Source organism: Oryctolagus cuniculus, chromosome 18 (genome assembly GCF_051225735.1).
Source record: "Oryctolagus cuniculus isolate XC-2025 breed Fujian yellow rabbit chromosome 18, ASM5122573v1, whole genome shotgun sequence".
Lineage (NCBI taxonomy): Eukaryota > Metazoa > Chordata > Mammalia > Lagomorpha > Leporidae > Oryctolagus > Oryctolagus cuniculus.
Genome location: NC_142884.1, coordinates 42,473,767 through 42,501,192, shown reverse-complemented (window position 1 = coordinate 42,501,192; position 27,426 = coordinate 42,473,767). Strand labels below are relative to the sequence as shown.

At 43.1% G+C, this 27,426-nt stretch overlaps 1 protein-coding gene across 2 annotated transcripts in view; it reads right to left on the bottom strand.

Moving 5' to 3' along the window:
- Positions 1-27,426, bottom strand: part of LONP2 (lon peptidase 2, peroxisomal) — a 107,762-nt gene that overhangs the window by 22,930 nt on the left and 57,406 nt on the right. For both annotated transcript variants that reach the window (XR_016224841.1, XM_002721344.6), the window contains 3 exons: positions 21,955-22,105; positions 20,417-20,543; positions 15,782-15,915 (listed from right to left, as the gene is read on the bottom strand). Coding sequence is in view for 1 of the 2 variants with exons in the window: in XM_002721344.6 (XP_002721390.3) it covers positions 15,782-15,915; positions 20,417-20,543; positions 21,955-22,105 (412 nt within the window). In the remaining variant the exon portion in view is untranslated. The remainder of the gene's footprint in view (positions 1-15,781; positions 15,916-20,416; positions 20,544-21,954; positions 22,106-27,426) is intronic.

Here is a 27,426-nt window from a genome sequence, read left to right as displayed (position 1 = left end):
CTTATGATTAAATTTCACTTTTTATTCCATCATAAACACACGTGGTTTAGCCATTCATCTGTTATGTCATTTGGGCTGTTTCTACCTTGTGGCTAATGTTAATAGTGCTGTGATGAACAGGAATGTGCAGATACCTGTTCATGTCTCTTTTAATTTCTTTGGATATACACCTAGGGTTGAACTGCTGGATTCTATGATAGTTCTGATTTAACTTTTTGAAGAACTGCCAAATTGCTGCCCACAGTGGCTGCACCGTTTGACATTCCTATTAGCTTTGCATGACAGTTTCAATTTCTTCACATCCTTGCCAACACTTGTCCGTTTTCTTAATTACAGACATCCTTGTGGGTGTGAAGGAATATTTTCCTGTGCTTTTATACATTTCTCTAAGGATCACCTTCATGTGCTTGTTGGCCATTTGTGTAAATTCTACAGAGAAATGTCCATCCAAATCCTTTTGTTATGATTGAATCATAAGAATTCTTTGTATTTTCTGGGTATCACTTCTTTATCTTCTTGTGTATGACTTGTAAATATTTCCTTCCATTGTTTAGGCTGTTTTTACTCTCTTGATAGTGTCCCTTGATGAACAGAGTCTTTAATTTTGATGAAATCCAGCTCATCCATTTTTTCTTTTGTTGCCTATGCTTTTGGTATTATATTCATAAAAATCATTGGCAAAAGTAATTTCCTAAAGTTTTCTACCAAGAATTTTAGTTTTAGTTCTTATGTTTAGGTATTTGGTCCATTTTTAGTCAATTTTTTAAAAAATATTTATTTATTTATTTGAAAGGCAGAGTTAGAGTTAGAGAGAGAGACAGAGATCTCTACCTACTGGTTCACTCCTCAAATGGCTAAAATGGCCAGAACTGGGCTGATCTGAAGCCAGGAACCAGCTTCTTCCAGGTCTCCCACGTGGGTGCAGGGGCCCAAGTACTTGGGCCATCTTCCCCAGGCACATTGGCAGGGAGCTGGATTTGAAGTGGAGCAGCTGGGACTTGAACCGCTGCTCAAATGGGATGCTAGTGCTGTAGGCGGCAGTTTTACCTGCTACACCACAGTGCTGGCCCTTTCAGTCAATTTTTATACATAGTATATGGTAAGAGTGCAAGTCTAACTTTGTCCTTTTGCATGTAGAGACAGTTTTACCAGCACCATTTGTTGAAAAGATGGTCCTTTCCCCACGGAACGGTCTTGGCACTCTGTTGAAAATCAACTGACCAGCCATATATATGGATATTTATTTCTAAGCTCTCTATTATATTGGTCTATCTTTGTGTCTTTATGTCACACTATACCATTTTAATTTCTGTAGCTTGTCAGTAAGTTTTGAAATCAGGAAGTGTGATCCTCTCTTTTGTTCTTTTTGAAGACTGTTTTCTTATTTGTTGACCCTTGCAATTCCATGTGAATTTGAAGATCAGTGTTTCCCTCTTTGAAAAACGCTGCTGGAATTTGGAATGGATTGCAATGAATCCATACATAACTTTGGGTAGCACTGACATCTTAATGTCAAGTCTTCCTACCCATAAACATAGGATGTCTTTCCATTAATTGTCTTCTTTAATTTTTTGTAGCAATGCTTTGTAGTTCTTTGCATACAAACATTTCACCTCCTTAGTTAGAATTATTCCTAATACTTTAATTCTTTTAGGAACTGATTCCTTTTCAGACTGTCCATTTGCTTATCTGAAACAAGGGAACCAGCACTCACCACTCAAATCCTTGTTACCGGGGTAATGAGGCACAGTGAGGCTATGGTTCAGACTTGTGGCCACTCTCCTAGGCTACAACTCTTACTCTGACATTTACTAACCATGAACCTTGGTCATGGAATCTTCTATGCCTTGGTTTTCTTACCTGAAAAATGGATCTAAAATTAAACATATTTCATATGGTCATTAGAGGATTTTAAGAGTAAATATCAAGATAGTTCAAAAAGTTATGGGAAGTGACTAGTACAGTGGCTCAGTGGGTTAAGTTGCCATCTGCAATGCTGGCATCCCATATAAGTCTTAGCTGCTCTACTTCATTTTTTTTTTTGTTTGGTTTTTAAAATACCTATTTATGTATTTGAAAGTAAGAGTTATGGGGCAGGTGGGGCAGAAGAGGGGGGGGGCGATGGAAAGGGAGAGAGAGAGGAGGAGAGAGAGAGATCTTCCATCTGCTGGCTCTCTCCCCAGATGGCCTGCAATGGCTTGGGGGGGGGGGGTGTTGGGGCTGGGCCAGGCCGAAAACAGGAGCCAGGAGTTTCATCTGGGTCTCCCACATGGGTGCAGGGCCCAAGCAACTGGGCCATCTTCTGCTGCCTTTCCCAGGCCATTAGCAGGGAACTGAATTGGAAGTGGAGCAGCTGGGACAGGAACTGGCACCCATATGGGATGCCACCACTGCAGGTGGTAGCCTTACCAGTTACAACACAATGCTAGGCCCCAGGCTGCCCCACTTTTGGTCCAGCTCCCTGCTGATGTGCCTGGGAAAGCAATGTAAGATGGCCCAGGTACTTGGGCACTGGCTTCCACGTGGGAGACCCAGATGCAGTTTCCAGGCTTCTGGTTTCCTGGCTCAGTCTCAGCCATCATAGCCATCTGGGAAGTAAACCACAAGATGGAAGAGCTCGCTCTCTTTGTGTCTTTATTACTCTACCTTTTAAATAAATCTTTATTTAAAAAAAAAGTTCATGGAAAAATGGAACTTCAAGATAAATTTATTTTGGTACATAAGAATTGTGAGATCCATGCATAAGAGGGGTTTCCGAAAAGTTTGTGGAAAATATGCATTATGAAAATACTACGCACGGACGTCACAATTCTAATGCATCAAAATAAATGCATTATTTAATTTAATCTTTCCACAGACTTTTTGAAGTTCTCTTGTACATGTAAAATGTTTAGAATACGGTCTGTAGATAACAGGAACTTTATAGATGATAGTTGTTCTTCTGGTCAGGATTATCCCAACTGCCTACTGAATTGGTCTCTCTTGCTCAGCCATTTTTACTATGCATTGCCTACTTATACATAAATCTTCCTAAATAATTGCCCCAATTATTATCGTAGATTTAAAGACTGTCATGATTTTTCCATTTTTGCTAAGTGAACTCCTGACTCCTAAGAGCTTCATTCAAGATCCACCAGAACACAGTGCTACACCCCCTTTCTAATGCTGGCTCCCATGAGACTGCTGTTTAGTGTAGAGGAGCCGCCACCGCCCAGGCAGCAACGCAAGTCGCACAGCACAGCCTCAGCTAAATACTGGGGCTCCAGCTTCCTTATCTGTAGAGTGAGAACCAGACCAGATGCACTCTGCTCACCCCACACCATTCACATGTCTTATGCAAAATTGGTAATCAATTCTGGCCTGCTGAATTAGATTGCAAAGAAATGACAAATCACCAAAATCCTGAATAATCTGCCAAAAGCTTACCAAGTATTTAATGGTAATTTTTTAAACAAAAATATTTTTAATCAAGAAAATTATGTAATAGAATTATTTCTGCATAATTAAAATTTTTTCTTGAAATCTGAATCCCATCACACTGGGTTCTTGAATTGTAGAGCTGGAGCAAATCTGAACTTGGAGCTGGGTGTTCTGAGCTGTACCTGAGTCAGGGTGTAGCAGAATGTTACAGAGGGTGTCGGCACTGGGCTGGACAGAGGTCGTGCGTGAACCAACGAGAGAAAACACTGCTCATGGCTCAACTCATTAGCACACATGGGTGTACACAGATTCAGATCCTGTATAAGTGTAGCAGAGATATATGGCTGCAACTGAGTTTTAATTTTAACAGCACCTACTTTAAGAGTGTATTTATTTATTTTGAAAGTCAGTGTTATGGAGGAGAGAGACAGAGATCTTTCACCTGCTGGTTGGTTCCTCCCCAGATGATAATAGCCAGTGCTGGGCTAGGCCAAAGCCAGGAGCTTCTTCCGGGTCTTCCACGTGCACGGCAGGGACCCCGACACTTGGGCTATCTTCCACTGCTTTTTCCAGGCCATTAGCAGGCAGCTGGATGTGAAGTGGAGCAGCCAGGACACGAACTTGTGCCCACGAGGGATGGCATTGCAGGCAGTGGCTTTATCTGCTGTGCCACAACGCCGGGCCCTGGTGCCTACTGTAAAAAGTGAGCAGAGGTGCTGAGATCCCAAGTGGCTTGTTACTTTACAAGAGAGCAGGCCCATGGGCCTCAAAGCTACACTGACCGGAACACAATAGCTTCCTCATGGGAAGGCACAATGAAGAAAACAAAGTATCTTCTAAAAAATTCAGAAAAACCCCAATATTTCTAACTGTATCATTTGTGCTGTCAGTTTCAGGTTAATCTTTTCCAGGAAACCATCCTCCTGGCCAGAGGAAGTGTGCTAAATGCAACCGGAACTCAAGTTCCTGGCCAGAGCTGCCAAGACACTGGGGCCTGCATGGTTTCAGGTTATGTTTTTTAAGGAACTAGCTACAAAAGAGGATTCTGTGGATAGAGTGCCCAGAATCTCCATGCTAGAAACAAGTGATTTTCTTTCTGCCAATGTTTTCTTCATTATTTTGAGGACTGTAAGAACAGAGCACTTCAAAAAGTCTGTGGAAAAACAGAATTAAATTTATTTCCATGCAAAAAGTTCTGAAATCCATGCATAGCTCTTTTAGAATATCCATGTTTCCATCAACTTTTTTGAAGACCCCTCATACAACCTTATTACCAAATGCACTTCCTTCCAAGTTTACTTAATAAATATTTCTACATAACCATTGAGACATAAATGGAAATTGTAAGTCATTTTTAAATTTCATGAAAATGAAAAACAAAAAATAACTGTTTTCATCTATTTTTTCCATGAAAATGAATTTAGAGATCTAAGTAAGTTAACTTTGTTTTACTAAAAACAATTTAAAAAAACTACAGTATCTTTAACATATAATTTGAAACTTTCAATGATCAATTAAGTGCCTCTATAGACTTTAAAAACCAGCATTTATCCTATATTTTAAAGTTATTTGGTTATATCTTACTTCCTATAATAGTCTAAACATTTGTTGGAAATTTACTGTTTCTCAGAACCGCAGTTAGAACTGGGTATACAGTAGGTATTCAGGGACCGGCCCCCAACTCACTGATTGATGGACTGATGCACACAAGGACAGGGGACTGGGCCCTAGCTCTAGGGTACAAGGGAACTTGTACCCCTGCTTCTCAGCAGGCTGTCTGCAATTCACTTTATTTCCTCTATTAGAAAACTAGAAAACATTCTTGATGAATGTGGACAGTAGTTAAAACACAGAGACCATTTGTAATATTTAAAACCCCACAGGCCTGCTCCAGGACTCCTGTAACTCAGAAAGGCTGGTTTTGATCATGTGTACACATGCCCCTGATCTTTCTGTACGATTCATTAAATGGAACAATGACCCTGTAACTATCTGCCAATACTCTATTTTCCTGTCCCCAAGTAGAGTTTAAATAACAAATGTCACATGTAAGTAGGCTTTTTCTTCATTGCAGCATCCTTCTAGTCTGTTTAGGCACAGAGATTTGTCGTAACACTAAGCCAACACGGAGGAAGGAGCAATCAGGAATCAGTGTAAATGTCAGAGTGGGAAGGAACGTTGATCCTCATGACGCTGGCGGTGCACATGGACATCCTTCCACTTCCACTGTAGCGCACCAACTGACTTCAGATGCTCACACAGAGCACACTGCCCGACACCTCCACCAGAGCCAAGGGAAGTCTTGCTCTCTAATTTTCAATAATCTTGGTGTGTCTGCAAAGTCCAATCAACTCTAACAGAACACCACAACCCCCAGCTTTAGTGTTGCGAGCCCGGCGCCCTGTGTCTGAGCCCCACGTTTCTCCAAGGAACCTCAGGTCCTTGACAACGCCATGCTGTGTGCTGAGCCACATACCATCAAAGGGAAGATGCGCATGGGCAGGATGAAGCAAGGCATTAACTCACGGGAAGGCAAACCTGACCCGAAGCTTCTGAGCCCTGTCTGTACTCCCCAGGGTCTATAATAAGCAATCCCTCAAGTTTGGTGGGCATCCAACAGGTCTAACATTCAAATGTTGATGCACAGGCATCAATGCTGGATCAGTCAACCCTCCTGATGAAGAAGCATCGTGGACTGTGATGACTGTGGAACTGTGCAGGCTTTACGATCAGTCAACTCTACAGACTTAAGCAGGAACTGTCAAAGCTGTGCTGCCTCCATACAGGAAAACGCAGGTCCGTGGTGATTCGGACACCGTGAAAACAGTTAACCTGTGACCTGCACTGTGAGACAGGCCTCCTACCACCAGACACAGGCCTTTCTTCAGAAACAGTTAAACTCTGACTTCTGAGTATTCTAACAACCCACAGTAATCAAGCGAGGCATCTGGCCTGTGGTTTTGGGTTCAGAGGCAAACACACAAATTATTCTCTTTCTGGTTCTAAATCCAACCAGAATGGAAGATAAGGGGTTTAGGATAAAATGTTTGAGGACTTTATATACAACTGCAGCCAAGTAACAAGAAACTTCTCAATTATCCTCGCTTCACAGAAGACAGCTAACAAAGTTTTTCTGTCCCAAACAAGGGCATCAACAAAATCCACATTAAGAGCTGACAAATACAGGCTGTTTCATTTGTTTTCTTTGTCCCCGTTTCTGAAGTAGAGAAGTCTCCACTCTCTAGGACAATCCAAACCACAGGTTTTCTTTAGAACCCTAAACTATCTCAGCTCTGGAAAATACAGATTGTATTGACAGACATTGAATGTATAAAAACTTCAAGGAAAAACAAAAACCTGTGGGAGCCAGGTCTCCTTCAAGATGGCTCCCAAATATCCCATCTCCACCTTCTCTCACAGGGCAACAGGGCGAGTGTGACCAAGAGAACATGGCAGTAGTGACTGCGGCTTCTGTCCTGGGGTCCCTCCCCCTTCCTCACATACTGCCCCGTGGGGGAAGCCAGCTGCCTTGTCCCGGGCTGAGGGAGAGGCCTGCGAGCTAAGAAAGCAGACCCTGGCCGACAGTTGCGAGGAACTGAGGTCAGCGAACAACCACGCAGTGCGCCTGGAGTCTTCCAAGGGCCTGCGGCTGGCTGACAGCTCCACTGCAGCCTCGGGAAAAGTCTGCAGGCAGGACGGCTCCATCAGGCTGCTTCTGGACTCCCGACCCACAGACGCCGCGAGATGACCAAAGTGGTGAATGCTTTAATCTGCTAAATGCTGGGGCAATCTGTTACAGGGCGCTAAGGTAACTGATGTAAAAATTCAAAAGACAGAGACAGATCCTGCAACAACAGAAGACTGCTCCAAGACAAAGACAAAGGAACTTAGCAAGAAGCTGCACAAAGCACAGAACCTGCTTCCTAGAAACGTTACACATGGCATTCCCCATCAATGTAAGAAATACACACGCAGCAGCAGCTCCTCAAGCAATAAGTACGTTTCAGATCTGGAGAAGGCTACTTCAAGAAAAAATGCTGAAGCAAACAAAATTACTGGATTTTCCCGCAGGGACTGTTTCCTGTTCTGGTTAGGAGGAAGCCACACTTCAAATAACCAGCATAAAACACTCTTAGGGTTCGAGAAGTCGATGGCAGAAGCCACAAAGATTTCTGAAGGCAGTCCCACGGAGAACCGATTCCTCCTGGAGGATGGGATTCTGAGAGAAGCTAAGGGAAGAAGAGCTAGCGCAGACAGCGAGTGGACGCAGATGCTGCAAGCACAGATCAGAGAGCAAACGCAAACCTGCTAGCATGCGGCTTTCCATGGCATCCTAACCCTCTGCACCACGCAGACTTGCTCAAGTGGCGGGTTACACACACTCCTCTCCCCCTCCCCCCATTCTCGCCAACAGTCAGGAGTCTGGTGCACTAGGAGAATTAGTCAGCAAATGAAGAGAACTAGTGCTGTAACATTCAAATCCTGAACAACTTTTAAAAACATTTGTTTATTTGACAGGTTAAGAAACAGAAAGAGAGAGAGAGAGACAGAGAGCTCCCTTTTGCGGCTAACTGTCCGAATGCTTGGGTAGTCAGGGCTAAGTCAGGGCTGAAACAAGGAGCTGGGAACACAGTCCAGGTCTCTCATGTGGTTGACAGAGCCCAACTCCTTAAACTCCAGGCACTGGAATCAGGGGCCAGAGTTGGGAATTGAATCCAGATACTCTATGTGGGACACAAGCATCTTTACTGATGTCTTAGCAGCTAGGCTAAAGATCCACCCCTCGAATGCATTTGTGATTGGGAGGTTATCTTGAAAGGATATATCAAAGCATCAAGGACATAGTATCTACCTTTTTTCAAGACATCAGGTTGACTTCACTGTCCCACAAAAGGCAAAAGCCAGGGAAACAATACATGTCAAAATGCAACTCAGGCAAAATGGGATCCAGACTGAACAGCAAGTGTCATAGAGTGAGACAGATTTGTGGTCAGCGGGGGCTTCAGGGACTCTGTCATAGGAGGACAGGCCTGTCTTCACTGACATCAGACTTTACTGCTTATGACTCAAACCACCCCACCACCAGTCCTTTTCCCAATTTACAGCTTCTCTTTTCCTATGCACTGGGAAATGGAGAACTGAGTTTATACAGATGTGTCTGTTAACTGGGTCAGACAGGCAAGGCATAGTGTACTGGGGAATGCCGCGAAAGGATTCATGAACCAAACCGAGTCAGAGCAGAGATTCTATAATAGCCAAGTACATGTGAAGTGGTGACCTAAAGCTACAAAACGAAGGCTGTAGCTCTTCAAAGGTTTTCACCTTTTGCTTTTTTTCCCTCCTTACTTTGGGATAGGGGGCAGAATGGAGTATTACCATAACTTAGAATGGTCAGAATAGTGTGATGTTCATGAAATGATTTAGTCAAAAGTAACTCTGATTTCAAGGTTGCCAAAGCAGCTGGGGCTGCTGCTGCAGATTCGTTCTGAGAGGAGGAGCAAAATTTCAGAATGGAGGGGACCAGAAAGAAGGAGCTTAAAAAAAAAAAAAAAAAATCCACATTCCAAATCCCTGCCTTGTGCTGCTGACTCACTCCAACTTGAGCCCATTCAGGGCTGGACTTCAAGAAACCCAGAGAAAAGAGCAGCTTGGAGGCCAGGAACCTGACTGTGGCTTCTGCTGAGAGTTCAGAAGTAGGGGGTCACATCCTAAGGAATATGAACTGCATCCTTGGAGTACCACATCCTAGCAGTAAAGGCTGTATCCCGGCTGCTGCACTTCCAATCCAGCTCCCTGCTAATATGCCTGGGAAAGCAGTGAAGGATGGTCCAAGTGTCCAGAAGAATCTCCTGGCTCCTGGCTTTGGCCTAGCCCAGAGCAGTCTATTGCAGCCTTTTGGGGAGTGAACCAGTGGATGGAAGACCTGTCTCTTTCCCTCTTGCTCTGTAACTCTACCTTTCAAATAAATAAATCTTTGGAAAACAAACCGAAAAACAAACCAACCAAACAAAATCCCATTAAGCCCGGACAGGATCAGAGTGTCTGCCAGCTACCTTCAGAGTAACTCTTGGGAAAACTGTAACTGATAGAACTTTATTTTTCATTCATGATGTCTAACAATCAGTAAAAAACAAACAAGAAACAAAACAACAGAAGGAATGTTAAAAAATCAGAACAAATGACTAAAAATCACCAAGCACCAACAAAAAACCCAATAGCAACAGACACATGGGTTGGGATAGGCACTTTAAAAACCATGATTAGCATCTCCAAGAAAATGGAAGAAAAACCTGGATGAAATAATAGAGAATTTCAGTAGAGAACCTACTGGAATCTACAGATAACTAAAGAATCAAATGGATATTCTAAAAGTAAAACATGCAATATCCTTGACAGAAAGTTCTATAGGGTTAACAGAGGACTGGAAATAGCAGAAGATAGTAATGAGCTCTGGACACAGGGTAAAACAGAATGGCTAACATGAATTAGAAAAATTAATAAAAAACGAGCAGAGGATAAGAGACAGTTACAAGGCCACTTATTGGGAGTCCCAGATGAAAGAGAACAAGAGAAGGAGGATATGTGAAGAGATAATAGATGGAACTTTTCTAAAACTGGAGAATGAATTTAGCCCACAGATTCAAGGTCAGAAATCCAAAGATGAATAAACATTAGTAAAACCATACTCAGTCACATGATCATCTGAGTTGTCTAACACAGTAAAACAAGCAAGGCATAGTGAATAGAGAATAGAGAATGTTGGGAAGAGATTTATGAATGGGGATCAGGGTCAAATCTCAAAGCTACTGTCAGTTTTCCATGAAAATTTCTGAGACAAAATCTTACTAGATATTAATTGGACACATATGGTCCACGAGTACTTGAACAAATGGACATTTCCCTAACTCTACAGAGAAATATGCCAAGTATGCAAAACTGAATGCATGGACCTTTTTTTGGCTAAAGGCAGACAAAAAGCAGAATGATACTTTAGTCATGTGCTATCCCCCTTCAAACCAATAAATATCTCAGAGGGGCCTGTGCTGTCGCATAGCGGGTAAGACTGCCACCTGCAGTGCTGGCATCCCATATAGGTGCTGGTTTTAGTCCTAGCTGCTCCACTTCTGAACCAGCTCTCTGTTGTGGCCTGGGAAAGCAGTGGAAGATGGTGCAAGTCCTTAGGCCCGTGCACCCGAGGGAGACCCAGAAGAAGCTCCTGACACTTGGCTTCAGATCGGCACAGCTCCGGCTATTATGGCCATTTGGGGAGTGAACCAGCGAATGGAAGACCTCTCTCTCCCTCTCTGCCTTTCCTTCTCTCTCTGTGTAACTAACTTTCAAATAAATAAATAAATCTTTTATATATATATATATATATATATATATTTTTTTTTTTTTTTTGACAGAGACAGTGAGAGAGACAGGCCGGCACCGCGGCTCAATAGGCTAATCCTCCACCTGAGGCGCCTGCACACTGGGTTCTAGTCCCGGTCAGGGTGCCGGATTCTGTCCTGGTTGCCCCTCTTCCAGGCCAGCTCTCTGCTATGGCCCGGGAGTGCAGTGGAGGATGGCCCAAGTGCTTGGGCCCTGCACCCACATGGGAGACCAGGAGAAGCACCTGGCTCCTGCCTTCGGATCAGCACAGCGCGCCAGCTGTGGCGGCCACTGGAGGGTGAACCAACGGCAAAAGGAAGACCTTTCTCTCTGTCTCTCTCTATCCACTCTGCTTGTCAAATAAATAAATAAATAAACTGTTTTACTTTATACTCTAATTTTATATCATTCATTTCTTAATGAGACACTTTCAGTTACTGAGCTCCACTTGAATCCTGACATGAAAATGTAGACTCTTGTGTAGAAATTTTTCCTTTGGCTTGGCTGAAGTCATACACAGGACACCTTCAGGACACCTTATAATTACACTAAGGTGTGGGGGGCAGTCATTTACAGTAACTTAAAGGGATCTTCCATCATAGAATATTGGTCCCTATCTGCATCTCTATTAAGGACTACATCCAATATTATCCTGGAGGTAAGTGTTTATCTTGTTTATACATTTGAATGTCCTCATTCTTATCTCTACCACCCAAATCTGTTTACCTACATTATCATTTAGGAGGTATTCTGTGATCATGGATTAAAAAACAACAACAAATGAACATTACCACGAAAAACCATATGCTCTCAAAAGGCTAACAAGCTGTTTGGACAAGACCTTAAATACTTGTAGGTTATTTTTAAATAGCTAACACAATCACAGATATTATCAGAAATGTGCTAATGGATGTATGTGCAAACATGAAGCAGTGTATTAGAACTACAGTAAGTTTCTTTTCACATCGACTCCTCCTGAATGTCTTATTATAAATTCTAAAGCATACCACCTAAATCTTAAATGCAATTTTCAAAGTGTGTCAAGTTCTTCCAACCTCTTTCAATTATATCACAGACAACAAAAAGACATGGGCTCAGCTGCTAGGCCACAGCACAAGTGAGCGTTGTAAGGATACAAAGAGGAATTCGGAAACATCAGGACCTGGGTCTTACATTCAGAATTAGACAAATGTCTCACTTCTCCACTGCCACTGGCAGCTATACCAGTGACTTCCACTTTTGCTAGAACTGTCCTCACCTATGAGGGTTTTAAAAAATGCAGATTTCAGGCCGGCGCTGCGGCTCACTAGGCTAATCCTCCGCCTTGCGGTGCCAGCACACCGGGTTCTAGTCCCGGTCGGGGCGTCGGATTCTGTCCTGGTTGCCCCTCTTCCAGGCCAGCTCTCTGCTGTGGCCAGGGAGTGCAGTGGAGGATGGCCCAAGTGCTTGGGCCCTGCACCCCATGGGAGACCAGGATAAGTACCTGGCTCCTGCCATCGGATCAGCGCAGTGCGCCGGCCACAGCGTGCTGGCCGCGGCGGCCATTGGAGGGTGAACCAACGGCAAAAAGGAAGACCTTTCTCTCTGTCTCTCGCTCTCACTGTCCACTCTGCCTGTCAAAAAAAAAAAAAAATGCAGATTTCTATAAATGGTACTTTGAACATGCATTAGCTTTATACTTCCTGTCTAAATCCTACTAAAATTAATTAAAAAGGTATTAACCCGCAAGAACCAAAAGAACCAGAAAGAAGACAACAGCTAATAAGAGGTGCTGACAAAATTTTAGAAATGAAAATGGATGGGGGGGCCAGTGCTGTGGGGCAGTGGGTAAAGCTACCACTTGCTGTGCCGGCAGCCCATATGAGCGCCGGTTCAAGTCCCAGCTGCTCCACTTCTGATCCAGCTCTCTGCTATGGCCTGAGAAAGTAGTAGAAGACATCCCAAGTCACTGGGCCCCTGCACCTGCGTGGGAGACTTGGAAGAAACTCCTGGCTCCTGGCTTTGGATTGGCCCAGCTCTGGCTGTTGCAGCCAATTGGGGAGTGAGCCAGCAGATAGAAGATATCTCTGCCTACCAAATGAATAAATCTTTAAAAAGAAATAAGAAAATGGATGGACAAAATGAAGCCAACACTGAGTGGGTGAGAGAGAGCAGAAACCTCAGCGCCTGTGGGTGTGTGGGGGGAAATCAGTAGCCACAAAACCCCAGAAAGGCCCAGGAGGCCACGGCACTCCTCCAAGTGTGGGTGAGGACTCCGAGTGTGTCCTGTGCTGCTGGAAGAGAACATCACAGACTGGGCAGTCCACAAGGCACAGAAATAGGTTTGCTCCAGGGTTACAGAGGCAAAAAGCTCAAGATGGAGGGGCGGCATCTGGTGAGGTCCTGCCTGCTTGCTTGCACACGGCAAGCCAGTGTGCATAGGAGGGAGGTGAAGGGGACCACACTTATTTTTATCAGGTTAATTATCACCCACTCCTGTGGTAATGAACCCACTCCCCAAATAACAGCATATATCTACTCTGTAGGTCAGAGCCCCCATGACCTAATCACCCCTTAAAGGCCCACCTCCCAACACTGTTGCATTAAGTTTCCAACACATGAACTTCAGGGGACACAGTCACACATTAGCAGGTAAGAACCAAAGCTTTAACATTTGTAGGAGAGACCTTTAGAGCTCAGTATTTCTATCCGTGCCCCATATCACAAGGGCATGACCTTGCTCAGCTGCAACACAAGAGGCTTACCCCAGACATAATGGGAGCAAGGGGGAAGCATCACACAGAAACAACATTATGTGAAAAATCTACTCTGATGTTACTGCTGTTAAGTGTGCTGTGATCAGCAGGAGAGGGGGAGGGGGAGGGGGAGAGAGATCAATCTTTCATCTACTGGTTCACTCCAATGGCCAGGGCTGGACCAAGCTGATGCCAGGAGTCTGGAACTCCATCTGGGTCTCCCACAAGGGTGGCAGGGGCCCAAGTATTTGGGCCATCTTCTGTTGTTTTCCCAGGCATATCAGCAGGGAGATGAATCAGAAGCAGAGCGGCCAGGACTCAAAGTGCCACTCATATGGGATGGTAGCATCATAAGCTGCAGCTTAGCCTACTGTGCCACACTGCTGACCCTAAACAAGGAAGATGTCTAACTGTGCCTGTTGCATTAGGCCTACAACATGGTATATAGTCTGTAGATCACATTCATCCAACTGCTTTCCAGAAAGAACCAAGGAAACGGTAGGACATCTAATAATAATGTCTCCTTCCATGAAGGAAATGTTCAATTCTCCAATACTCAAGTCCAGTTTGTCAAAAGCAAGTTTTGGCAAACTGCATAACAACCTGGTATGATGAACTGAGACCCCTTAAAATTCTGGTGCAAGAAGTTAGAACATTTTAACTGAGTGCTAAGGGGAATATTCACATCTGACTAATTCCAGTAGCAGAGTGCTCCTCATGCCACTGCCTCCACAATTATTTTTTAAGAAAAAACACTGGAATTACATTTGATTCTATGTAAAAGAAAAGGTAGGAGAAAAACACATGATTGCATATGAAGCCATTCCACTGAACAAAGATATGCCCTTGTCATACTTGGCCAGTTTGGATTTTTAAATGCTATACAAGGTTTATGCTATAAATTATCCAAAGGCTTAACAACTGGATCAGGAAGAAATTTGAAGAAAGTTACTACACTCTATAAGCATTAGTACTGACTATTAGTCCAATTAAAACTCTGAGCTACAGGGGCCTGACTGCAGGGCCTGACTAGGCAAGGCAGTGGAAGATGGCCCAAGTGCTTGGGCTCATGCCACCCATGTGGGAAATCTGGATGGAGTTCCAGGCTCCTGGCATCAGCCTGAAACAACCCCAGCCACTGTGGCCATTTGGGGAATGAACCAGCAAACAGAAGATTTCTGACATCCTGCCTTTCAAAAAAATGAAATAAATTCTAAACGAACAAACAAACAAACAAACAAAACTCTATACTACAAAGACACTTCAAAAGTTCACGGAGGGGCTAGCGCTATGGCGTAGCAGATAAAAGCCACTGCCTGTGCTGCCACATCCCACAAGGGTGTTGGGGTGTTGGTTTGTGTCCCAGCTGCTCCACTTCTAACCCAGCTCCCTGCTAACGGCCTGGGAAAAGCAACAAAGATGACCTGAGCGTTTGGGCCCTTGCCACCCACATGGGAAACCCAGATGAAACGCCTGGCTCCTGGCTTCGGCCTGGCCCAGTGCTGGCTGTTGCAGTCATCTGGGGAGCGAATCAGTGGATGCAAGATCTCTCTCTCTCTCTCTCTGTCACTTCCTCTTTCTCTGTAACTCTGCCTTTCAAAATAAATAAATAATTCTTTAAACAGTGAGTTCATGGATGGGTAGGCATTCTGCTATACTGTGTTAAGCCGCCACTGACAATACCAGCATCCCATATCGGAGCATCAGTTCGAACCTTGCCTACCCCGCTTCCGATCCAGCTCCCTGCTAATGTGCCTGGGAAGCAGCAAATGATGGTTTAAGTACTTAAGTCCCTCCCACCTACATGGGAAACTCAGATGGGGTTCCTGGACCCTAATTTTGGCCTGACCCAGCAGAACTGTTTCAGCCATTTAGGAAGTAAAGCAGCAAATGGAAAATCTCTCTCTCCCTCTTTCTGTCACTCTTCCTTTCAAATAAGTAAATAAATCTGTTTTTTTTTAAGTTCATGGAAAATGGAATTAAAAAATGTTTATTTTGGTGCAAAAAACTGCAATCTATGCATAGTTTTTCCATAAAACACATTTTCCATGAACATATTGAAGACTCCTCATATTTGTACAAGGGAATCTCTGGATAAAATACATCGAGTACTAGGTTATTACTAACTCATTGGAGGCATCTACCTGTGAGTACCATGTGCCACTGCTCCAAGGACTACCTGCCACGACCCCTCCACAGCCAGCGTGACTTCTGCCTTCCCTCCAAGCCCAGTCACAGACGAGGTCACAGACCTTCTCCTCCAGTGCCATCAGGGCGCTCCAGCTTGGCCTCCTTGTGCTGTCCTTCTGCCACCTTCACGGCGACAGCGCGGCAAATGGCCCCAAACTTTCTATCCAGCGAACGGACTCCGGCCTCTCGGGTATACCTGTCATCAAAGAAAAATATTTTATCTTTGGCTACATACTACCTGTAAAAATAGACAGACATAATGTGATCAATTTTTTTTTTTTTTACTAAAGTAACAGTATACATTTAAAAGTTCATTATTATTTTTGGGTACTAACTTCACACTTACAATGCCTCATTAAGGACTTCTTATTTCTCATTCAGATGTATTTTCAGCCACAAGCATTTCCTTTATACAGATTATCTTTAACTATTACTCTATACCTAAAGTCTCTGATTAATAAATTTATATCACTAAAATAAATTTGGTAACACAAAAAACACCAATTACTCCTTGATGATATGTTTAAGTTTTCTTAAATAAAGCTTATCCATTTAAGAAAAATTCTAGATAAATTTATTCTTGAAATGTTGCTGTAAGAATCAGAAAATTGCATTCTTTGTCCAACTAAAGCAAAAAAAAAAAAAATCTGAGACAGAAACCAGATTTTTACTAGGAACTATGGCAATCCTGTTGGTGTATTTTCATCGTGGAGATTCCTAAAGGAAGAAAGCATGACAAGTGATGCAAGCACTGAAATTCTGTGAAACAGACTCTACATGTGCTTAAACAGAGCTGCTTTCAAAACTTATATATTAGATCAAATTCTATAGGTAATTCCACAAACCATTATACAGTGTAGGCATTTCTAGTCACTCAGCCTTGGATGGATTTGAATAGGCAACATCAGGCAAAGAATGCAGCTTAATATGAAAAACTGGATTTGATCAGGCATTTAGACACTTAGACACATACTCTGACTTAGGAAAGCAGATTGTAAAAGTCTTGAGAATAGCTAGATAAGAGCCTTGGTCAAATGTTCTAAAGTCAAACTTACCCAGAGGTAGAAAGACGTAAAGCCCACATTAATAGCTGCACACAATTCCAATGAGGAAGGAAACGAGGAGGCATCTTAACAAACAAACAAGCTGGGGCGGGCATCTGGCTCGGCAGTTAAAGCGTCCACTGGACACCTGCATCCCACATCACAGTGCCTGGCGTCAAGACCTGGCTCTGCTCCTGATCCCAGCTTCCTGCTACTGTGCATCATGGGAGGCAGCAGGTGATGGCTCTCTGCCACCCATCAGGGAGACCTGGCTCCAGACATTTGAGGAATGAAGTGGCAAATGTGAGCTCGCTCTCTCTCTCTCTCTCTCCCTCCCTCCCAACCTTCATCCCTCTCAAATTAAAAAAACAGAACTCATGGTAGCTTCCTAGATATCTCAGTTTTAAGGGTCTGGACAAAAGATGATAGCAACAGGACTGAGGAAGCTCATGAGGCAGCAGCACACGTATGCAGAAACAGAACCATGTTCAGAATGATTTGGAACTTGCTAAAAGCAAGGACAACAACAAAAAATAGTATCTTATGAATGCAGAGCAACAGTGGGCTAGGAACTAACTGCAGCTATCACTATCAGATGACTCAGAAAGTAGCCACATCATTCCCTATTTAAGATCATCTTTAAACTGGAAAAGAAATGTCACACAGGTCAAGTGGGGATTGGCTACTTCTCATAACAATTCGAACATAAAAATGCTACATTCGCCAACTTTCAGAGGACATGAAATTGATGTGTTTAATGATAGTCAAAATTAATGGTAGCTAAAACTAATAAAAATGTACATAATTACAAACTTCCATATTTTGGTTAAAAAATTCAGCTCTATAAATACAAAATGGAATATACTGAGTTGGCAGAAATTCACTCTGGGGCAACAGATTAATCTAAAAAATGTTAAGAATCTAGATATAATCATAAAACAATAGAGTCAGGGTAAGAGAAACACAGCCATCCTATGCATGTCAGGCTACATCTGAAACACTGTGTTCCGCTGCAAGAAGCAAACTGACGGTCAGGACGCAGCCAGAGACGACTAACCAGGTGGTGACAAGCTTTGAGGCCAGGCCCAGGGGAATGGCCCAGAAAACAGGGGTGTGCAGTTTGAAGAGAACACTCACAGGGCACAGACTGGCAGCACTGTTTTTAGTGCTGAAAGGACTGTACCAGGGAGGAATCACGCTTAGATTCCAGGGCTCCCATCTAAGACAGAGTGGAAAATTGCAGAGAAATGATTACACACAGTATCTTTGTAATAATTAGTCCTCACCAAGAGGTTGTTGGCAGTAAGTGCCCTAGAACTGGAAGAGTTTGAGAAGGGAGGTGAGGATGACTAGAATGTGAAGGGTTCATGACCATGACATGCCCCCAAGGTGAAAACTCAAACACTAATACTCTATGTCCTAGGTTTGGCACCCCACTACCTATGCAATATTTATCTTATTTACTTATTTATTTGTTTTTGACAGGCAGAGTGGACGGTGAGAGAGAGAGAGACAGACAGAGAGAAAGGTCTTCCTTTTCTGTTGGTTCACCCCCCAATGGCTGCTGCGGCCGGCGCACCGTGCTGATCCGAAGGCAGGAGCCAGGAGCTTCTCCTGGTCTCCCATGCGGGTGCAGGGCCCAAGCACTTGGGCCATCCTCCACTGCACTCCCGGGCCATAGCAGAGAGCTGGCCTGGAAGAGGGGCAACTGGGACAGAATCTGGCAACCGGGACAGATCCGGCATCCCGACCGGGACTAGAACCTGGTGTGCAGGTGCCACAGGTGGAGGATTAGCCTATTGAGCCACAGCGCCGGCCTGCAATATTTATCTTAAGTAGCACATATGTGTTCTGCTTTATTAAAACAATGCTTGTATTAAAACTAATTAAACTGCTCTGAGAGACTTCTGATGCCCACAGCTTTTATGAGATGTGACGTTTTGAGCTATGAAGTTTATAAAAAAGGAACTATTTCTCCAGGTAACAATGAGGAAGCACAAATAATAAGCACCAAGACCTCTTACTCAGATTCAGATAAGATAGGGGCTTTTTTGCCATTATGCACACTTTACAGATAGGGCAGTTATTCAGAGTTAAGTGACTTGTTGACAGTGACCCAAAGACATCATGATTATCATCTGGAATTAATGCTATTGTTGGAAGACTCTGGCATATAAATCACCCGATTTATTTCTTTTGGCATTATCTGCACTGTACATCACACAGCAAGTGAAGAAAAGGAACTTCGAGATCACAGAGTCTTCCTATTTGGAATACATATTTCAAGGCGCCCATGGGAAGGCTGGCATAGATTTCACGGTAGTCTGATTGACCAATCTCTAAGCCAAAGTTCAAGACGGTCTTCACATTTCTGGAGAAAGCAGTTCCCAGAGAAGGGTTATATGAGGAGTGCTTGGCACCTGCCACACTTGCCGGATGATGCAACGGCTCTGTAACATCAAGGCACGCAAACAACTAGAGGCTAGGATAGATCTAAATTCTCAGAAGGGTGCATTTTCCATGCAAACAGGCAGTCTACAAAGTACACTAAATATTCTGCTCAGATAATTTATGTACTGTTTGTCCCAGGCTTAAGCACTTAGTAGCAAACTTGGGAAAGTACATTCTCTATTATTCCAGTGTTAATTCTCAACCAAAACTCTATGGATTTTTTTAAATCCCTCAGTCAAAAAAGAAAATCTGAATAATCTAAAACAGATGTCTCAAACTAACATTTTACTTCTTAAGAGAATTCAACAACTTTCAAGATCTTTCCACATGTTTGGTTCTTAACTTATCAGATTAATCTCTTATTATTATTGGGACAAAGAAATTCTGGGGGTGGTTGTCTGGTACCTCAGTTAATATGCCACTTGAGGGGCCAGCACTCTGGCATAGTGAGCTAAACCTCCCCCTGCAGCACTGGCATCCCATATGGGTACTGGTCTGTGTCCCAGCTGCTCCACTCCCCGGGCTAGCTCTCTGCTATGACCTGGGAAAGCACTGGAGGATGGCCCAAGTGCTTGGGCCGTTGCACCCGCATGGGAGACCTGGAGCAAGCTCCTGGCTCCTGGCTTCAGACTGGCTTAGCTCTGGCTGTTGTGGCCATTTGGGGAGTGAGCCAGCAGACAGAACTCTCTGTCTCTCCCTCTCTCTGAAACTCATTCTCTCAAATAAATAAATAAATAAATAAAAATCCTAAAAAAAAAAGAAAAAAAAAAAAAAGAAGATGCCACTTGAGATATTGCATATGTACTGGAGTGCCTGGGTTCCAGTCCCAGAGCCACTCTGAATTCCAACTCCATGCTAATGCATATCCTGGTGGACAGCAGTTCCAGGAGCTGGGTCCCTGCAACCCAGATGGGAGACTCCGATTGAGCTCCCGCTCCCAACCATTTCCATCTATAAGTCCTTCAAATAAAATAATTTTTTAAAAAAGACAAACTAAACTCTAGCTCAATGATGGTCCTCAGCTTTGAAGAAATTCTGTGTTCTTTATGAATTCCTGTCCAACACAGAACCTGGGTGAATCTCCAGGTACAGCAATGATTATTGGGAAGTTGTGGGACAAAGAGAAATGGATGCTGTAGATGCCAGTCCAACAATCTCCTTTGCAGACGGAAGCATGAACAAGCCTCGGGATGGCTGACTAACCTGGTGATGATGTCCAGAGTAGTGGCCTGAGGGATCTGAACCTGCTGCGGGGTCAGCCCGTGTTGCGCCAGCTGCTTTGGGATCAAGTGCCTATGGGCAATCTCTATCTTCTCCTCCTGGGTATACCCTGGAAAGGAAGAAATTCTGTTTGGTAATTATTCATGGAGCTCCCACAATTCCGTGCTTCCAAAGTGAACCAAATGCAGATTCAAGAGATCATGAAAGGCTCCAAAATTCAAGGAATTTTCAAATTCATGACTGAGGGAGGGCTCCAGAACAGTTGTTTCCAGAACCAGAACTGTACATTTCAGCAACAAAATAAAAACTAAGATGCCCCTTGCATCCAATAAAAGTTTTGCTTCTATATGTTTGAATGAAAAAAATCTATATGCTTACATATGTTAATATATTTAAGACTTTGCGTTCTTACTTATTTAATAGCCTGAATAAGGAAAAATTTACTTTGTCTTTAAATTCATTAAAATAAATTCTGCCTAATGTGTCCTTTCCATTTTACAAGCAAAAATTAAAAACGTGAGTTGGTAAGACATCTTTTGACTAGAAAAATATTAAAAAATACTGGAAAAGCCAGAAGACAGGACACCCAAATCTGTAGTAGCCGTCTAGATTATTTCACTTCACATCAGTGTATCTTATGGATTTGCTGCTCAATTTGGAATTTCCAGGCAATTGGGTCTCATTACTCATGTTAGTCTTGTAAACACACAAAATCAATGGTTTACTCCTAACTGTATTTTCAAACTGAATATAAGAACCTATAGGGCTTACAGATCATTAAGGGATCCAACTGTCATTCATTTAACAGTAAAAAATACAGATTAATATGAAAAATATATTTAGAACACATTTATTTTAGATTCTTTAAATATATTTAGCTTCTACTCTATTTTCATTTTAACAAATACCCACTGATACTTGATCTCTTAGGATGAAAAACACTAGAATTTATTTGCTGTACATAATGAAAGTGTGTATTTTGCACACTCCAGGGAAGACATGGTAAAAAGGTATTATGTGACTTCACCACAGATCCAACTAAAAAGAGGAATTTAGAAGCACCACGTACTTTTTTGTAAAAGTGAGGCCAGATTTAACATGGGAAAGTCCAGTTATTCTCCAGGAACCACCTCTGACTCAGAACAAGTGATGACAGAACACTTTCCAAGAGAGCTGGTAAAGAGTTCAACATTGGATAGCTGGGAAGCTAACCTGACCATGCGAACACCTGTACTTGGTTTTTAAATTAATCACTGTTGTTTATCTCTTACTGTGACTAATTTATAACCTGAAACTCATCATAGCTATGTATGAACAGGAGAAAACATCATGTAGACCTGTATAGTGTTCATTATATCTGCAGGTTCATGCACTCACTGGGGCTCTCGAAATGTAACCCCCACAGGTAACAGGAAGGTACCTGAGTTGGCAAATGAACTCCACAGCATGACTAATTTTAAAGAGTTATGCTCAGAAAGGCAAGACACATCAAACAATGGTTTTCTTCATGAATCAGATACCTGGGACCTGAATGATCTCCATCCTGTCCAGCAAAGCAGGTGGAATAGTAGCAGTGGTGTTGGCAGTGGCTATAAAAAGAACTTGGGAAAGGTCAAAGGCCACATTTAGATAATGATCTGTGAAGTTATGGTTTTGTTCAGGATCCAAAACCTGGAGGAAAACAACAAATATTTAAGCAAAGTTACTACCTCCAACAGAAAGCTGCATAAATTAAAACACACAAAACTGCTGTCAAAGCTGATAGCAAGATTGATGATGCTGCTCAGCGTAGTTTGGGAAACACTAGGCTAACAGTAAAGCTTGAACATCCTCCTCTGCCTTTCCATATTCTAAAGATTCTTTTTTTTTTTTGACAGGTAGAGTAGACAATGAGAGAGAGACAGAGAGAAAGGTCTTCCTTTTCCATTGGGCCACCAGTGCCCACTGCGGCTGGTGCACTGCGGCCGGCACACCACGCTGATCCGAAGCCAGGAGCCAGGTGCTTCTCCTGGTCTCCCATGCGGGTGCAGGGCCCAAGCACTTGGGCCATCCTCCACTGCATTCCTGCGCCACGGCAGAGAGCTGGCTTGGAACAGGAGCAACCAGGACAGAATCTGGCGCCCCGACCGGGACTAGAACCCAGTGTGCTGGTGCCGCAGGTGGAGGATTAGCCTATTGAGCCGTGGCGCCGGCCTCTAAATATTCTTTTAAATGAAATATGTTCAAGGTCAAAAACTGCTGAAAATATATAACAGCAAAAAAAGCAAAAATCACATTTTTTTTTTTTTTAATTTGGAAGGCAGAGTTACAGGGAAAGAGGAAGAGACAGGACAGAGATATTCCATTCCTTGGTTCACTCCCCAAACAATATGGCTAGTGCTGTGCCAAGCCGAAGCCAAGAGCCAGGAGTTTCATCTGGGTCTCCCATATGGGTACAGGGGCCCACACACTTGGGCCATTGTCCACTGCTTTCTCAGGTGCATTAGCAGAGAACTGGATGAGAAGTAGAGCAGCCAAGACTTGAACCAGGGCTCACATGAGATGCCAATGTCGCAGATAGTGGCTTCACCCACTGCACCTACATGCTGGATCCCAAAATCATCCTTTAGAATTTTTTTTCTTAAGTCTATTTATGAATGACTCCTACAGTGTGACCATTATCAGTTACCAACCCTGCAGAGCCCATTCTCTTCTTGGCAACACATTCTATCCAAATACTATGGGAATATATGGTAAATATGTAGAGTGTTTTTACATTGTTAGGTTAAATTAATTGGTAAAATAATTTCAATATATTTGACCTCAAACATTAGCAGAAAGTCTGGTATAAATTCTTAAACTAAAAGAGTAATTTAAAATAAGAGTAAACTAGTAAAAATTACACAGCAAAAAACTGACTTAAAAACATCTTTAAGTAAAATCTTCATGTTTATTATGAACAAAATATCAATAGCTCTTAACAGTATTTTGACACATTAGACAATTTACCAATTAGATTCTTAAAATGAGTCACTGTATGTGAGAGACAGTTATCTTCGTTAGGTTACTCTTCAAAGTCTTCAGGTCGTGGGCATTGCTAAGAGGCCTACACAGGACATTAGATAAGCCTAAATAAGCCACTGAGTGCCTGCTACATGTTACAGAGAGTGGTAGGGCCAGAGAGAGAGAAGTCATCCATCTGCTGGTTCACTCCCTAGATGGCCACAACTGTGCTCATCTAAAGCCAGGAGCCAGGAGCTTCTTCCAGGTCTCCCACATGGGTGCAAGGGCCCAAGAACTTGGGCCATCTCTTACTGCTTTCTCAGGCCATAGCAGAGAGCTGGATTGGAAGTGGAGCAGCTGGGACTTGAACCAGCATCCATATGGGATGCTGGCACTGCAGGCTGGGGTTTTAACCGACTGTACCACAGCGCGGGCCCCTTTTTAACACTAAAAAAAAAAAAAAAAATCTGCTTTTTAATGGCTGTAATTAAACAACAGATAATGTTAGATACGTTTTAGAGGCTATCAGAGACCTCTTCAAGAGAAGCAATTATTTTCCCTCAAAATTCTAAAACATTGGAGATTTTTAAAAAGAAGGAAAATTGGGGCTGGCACTGTGGTATACCAGGTTAAGCCTCTGCTTGTAATTCCGGCATCCCATATGGTTGCTGGATAAAAACCTAGCTGCTCTACTTCTGATCCAGCTCCCTGCCAAGGCACCTGGGAGGCCCAGAAGAAGCTTGGGGTTCCTGGCTTGCCGTTGCACCTATCTGGGGAATGAATCAGCAGATGGAAGATCTCTCTCTCTCTCTCTTCCTCTGTCTGTAATTCTGCCTTTCAAATACATTTTAAAAAATATTTAAAACAAAGAAGGAAAATTAATAAATCAATGTTTCTGAACTATAACTGAAGTCTTTTTAAAATGCATTTCAAGATATTTAATCTGAGGACAGAAAACTAGTGATACCCAATTGGTCTGCCTGCATCTTTTAATTAGAAAAAAAAATGTGCAGAGTTTAGACAGCATCAGAAAGTCTCATCAGGGTGGGCATGTGGCCTAGTGGTTAAGATGCTGCTTGTGATGCTTACATCTCATATTGGAGTGCCTGGGTTCACATCCTGGCTCTGGTTCCAATTCTAGCACCCTGTTAATATGCACCCTGGGGAGCAGGGATAGCTTAAATACGTAGGTCACTGCCACCCAGGTGGGAGACCTGCATTGAGTTCCCAGCTCTGTCTTCAGCTGGTATGGGCATTTTGGGGAGTAAACCAGCAGATGAGATGTCTGTCTCTGTGGGTCTCTCATTCACTCTCTGCCTTTCAAATAAATTAAAGTTTTTTTTTTTTTTTTTAAGAAAATCAAATAAAAAGGACATAGCAGGCAGAGCAGGGAGGCAGCTGAGTAAGATACTTTGGTGACTGTCTCCCCACAGACACCAATTTGACAGTTATTCATGTACCAAGTCACCTTCACAAGCGCTAAGGAAGCCAGGTGAGAGACCACAGCACCTGGCCTTAGCCTAACAATGAGAAAGGATGCACTGAAGCAGGCAGGCAGGGAGGAGTTGCTATTGCTCTCCCAGAGCCACACAGCACAGCAGGGGGAGAGCTGCCTCTCATGGAGGGGAGGAGGAGACAAAGTCCAGACTTGAAACCCCAGAGAAGACCTGCTACAGTGACACCCAGAGCTGGAAGGGGCCCATGGCTTCTGCCCCAGGTCAGGACCTGCAGGTGGGCCTTTGGACTCTGAGTCTGGCAGAAACCAGAGCAAAACTCCAGCTGCTGGCAAGTAAGGTGGTAATGTGAACTTAAGACTTTGCCTTGGCTGGCGCCGTGGCTCACTAGGCTAATCCTCTGCCTTGCGGCGCCAGCACACCGGGTTCTAGTCCTGGTCGGGGCGCCGGATTCTGTCCCGGTTGCCCCTCTTCTAGGCCAGCTCTCTGCTGGGGCCCGGGAGTGCAGTGGAGGATGGCCCAAGTGCTTGGGCCCTGCACCCACATGGGAGACCAGGAGAAGCACCTGGCTCCTGCCTTCGGATCAGTGCGGTGCGCCGGCCGCAGCGCGCAGGCCATGGCGGCCATTGGAGGGTGAACCAATGGCAAAGGAAGACCTTTCTCTCTGTCTCTCTCTCACTGTCCACTCTGCCTGTCAAAAAAAAAAATTAATTAATTAAAAAAAAAAAAAAAAAGACTTTGCCTTGATGTTCAGAGCTAGGGCTGCCACAGTGAGACCCAGTATCAGATAAAGCTCAAAGACCTCTACCCCAGGCCTACCCCAGTAGGTTGGGCCTTTTCATATCTTAGGTGGGCTGGGGTGGGGGTGGGGGGCAGTAGGCAGAACCCTTACAAGTTCTTCAGATTTGGCCCTGCTGGCTTCCAAAGCTGGGGAAGAATGCAGGGAGTCCAGTGGGGAACAATAGGGTATGAGACTGAATTGGGATTCAGGGACAATTCTGATTTTATCTCTTTTGGGCAATGAGCTAGAATGGCTGAGGCTTATGTCCCTGTTCCATCACTTATAAGGATGTGGAGATATAAGAGAATACAGTTGAGTTAAATCAGGAAAATATACATGATATGATCTGAGCAATTCAGAGACAGAAATCTTCAAAAAGAACCAAACAGAAAACTTGAAAATGAAGAACTCAGTAAGTCAAATCAAAAAATACAGCTGAGAGGGGCTGGTATTGTGGCACAGTGGGTAAAGATTCCACCTGTGATGCCAGCTCCCTGCTGATGGCCTGAGAACGGCAGTGGAAAGTGGTTCAGGTGCCTGGGACCCTGGCACCCATGTATGAGACCCAGATGGGGCTCCTGGATCCTGCTTGGCCCACTCTTGGCCATCATAGCCGTCTGGGACATGAACCAGCGGACAGAAAATCTCTGCCTCTCCATCTCTGTAACTCTGACTTTCAAATAAGTTACATAAAAAAAAAAAAAAAACACAGTTAAAGCTTCAACAACAGACTAACTCAAGCAGAAGAAAGAATATCTGCACTTGAAGATAGGTCTTTTGAAATATCTCAGACCAAAAATAAATAAAAGGAAGAAGAACTAAGAGCCTCTAACATCTCTGGAATACCATTAAATGAGCAAATATTTGAATTGTGGAGATCACTGAGGGCAGAGAGAGGAATAATGCCATAGAAATCATCAACAAAATTGAAAATACAGCTTCTAAAGCAGTACTAAAAGGAACGTTTATAACAGTAAGTGCTTAGATCAAGAACAAAGGAAAGAGTCAAATTAAAAAAAAAACTTAATTCTTCATATTAAAGACCTAGAAAAGTAAGAACAAACCAAACTCAAAGTCAGTAGAAGGCAAGAAATAACAAAGATCAGAGTGGAAGTAAATGAAATAGACTTAAAACAAACAAGCAAACAAAAAAATCAAAAGATTAATGAAATGAAGAGTTGAGTTTTTTTAAAAGATAAATTGATAAAACTTTACTAGACTAAGAAAAAAAGACACAAAACCCAAATAAAAAACAGATGAAAAAGGAGATATTACAATTGATACCACAGAAATACAAAAGATCAGTAGGAACTATTAAGAACCAACAAACTGCAAAAACCTAGAAGAAATGGATAAATTTTTGGACACATATAATTGACCAAACTTGAATCTTGAAGGAGACATAGAAAACCTGAATAGACCAACAATGAGTAATGAGGCTGAATTATTAATAGACAGTCTTGTAACAAAGAGAAGATCCATGACCAGATGGCTTCACTGCTCAATTTCACCAAAGTTTACAGGAAAAACTAACATCAATTCTTTTAAAATTATTCCAAAAAGCTGAAAGAGAGGAAACACTTCCAGACTCATTCTATGAGGTCAGCATTATCTTGACTCCAAAACCAAAGACCCAACAACAAAAACAAAAAGAAAACTATAAATAAATAGCTTTGATGAATACTGATGTAAGATTTTCAACAAAATACTAGCAAACAGAATTGAACAACACATCAACAAGATCATTTTCCATGACTTACTAGGATTTATTCAAG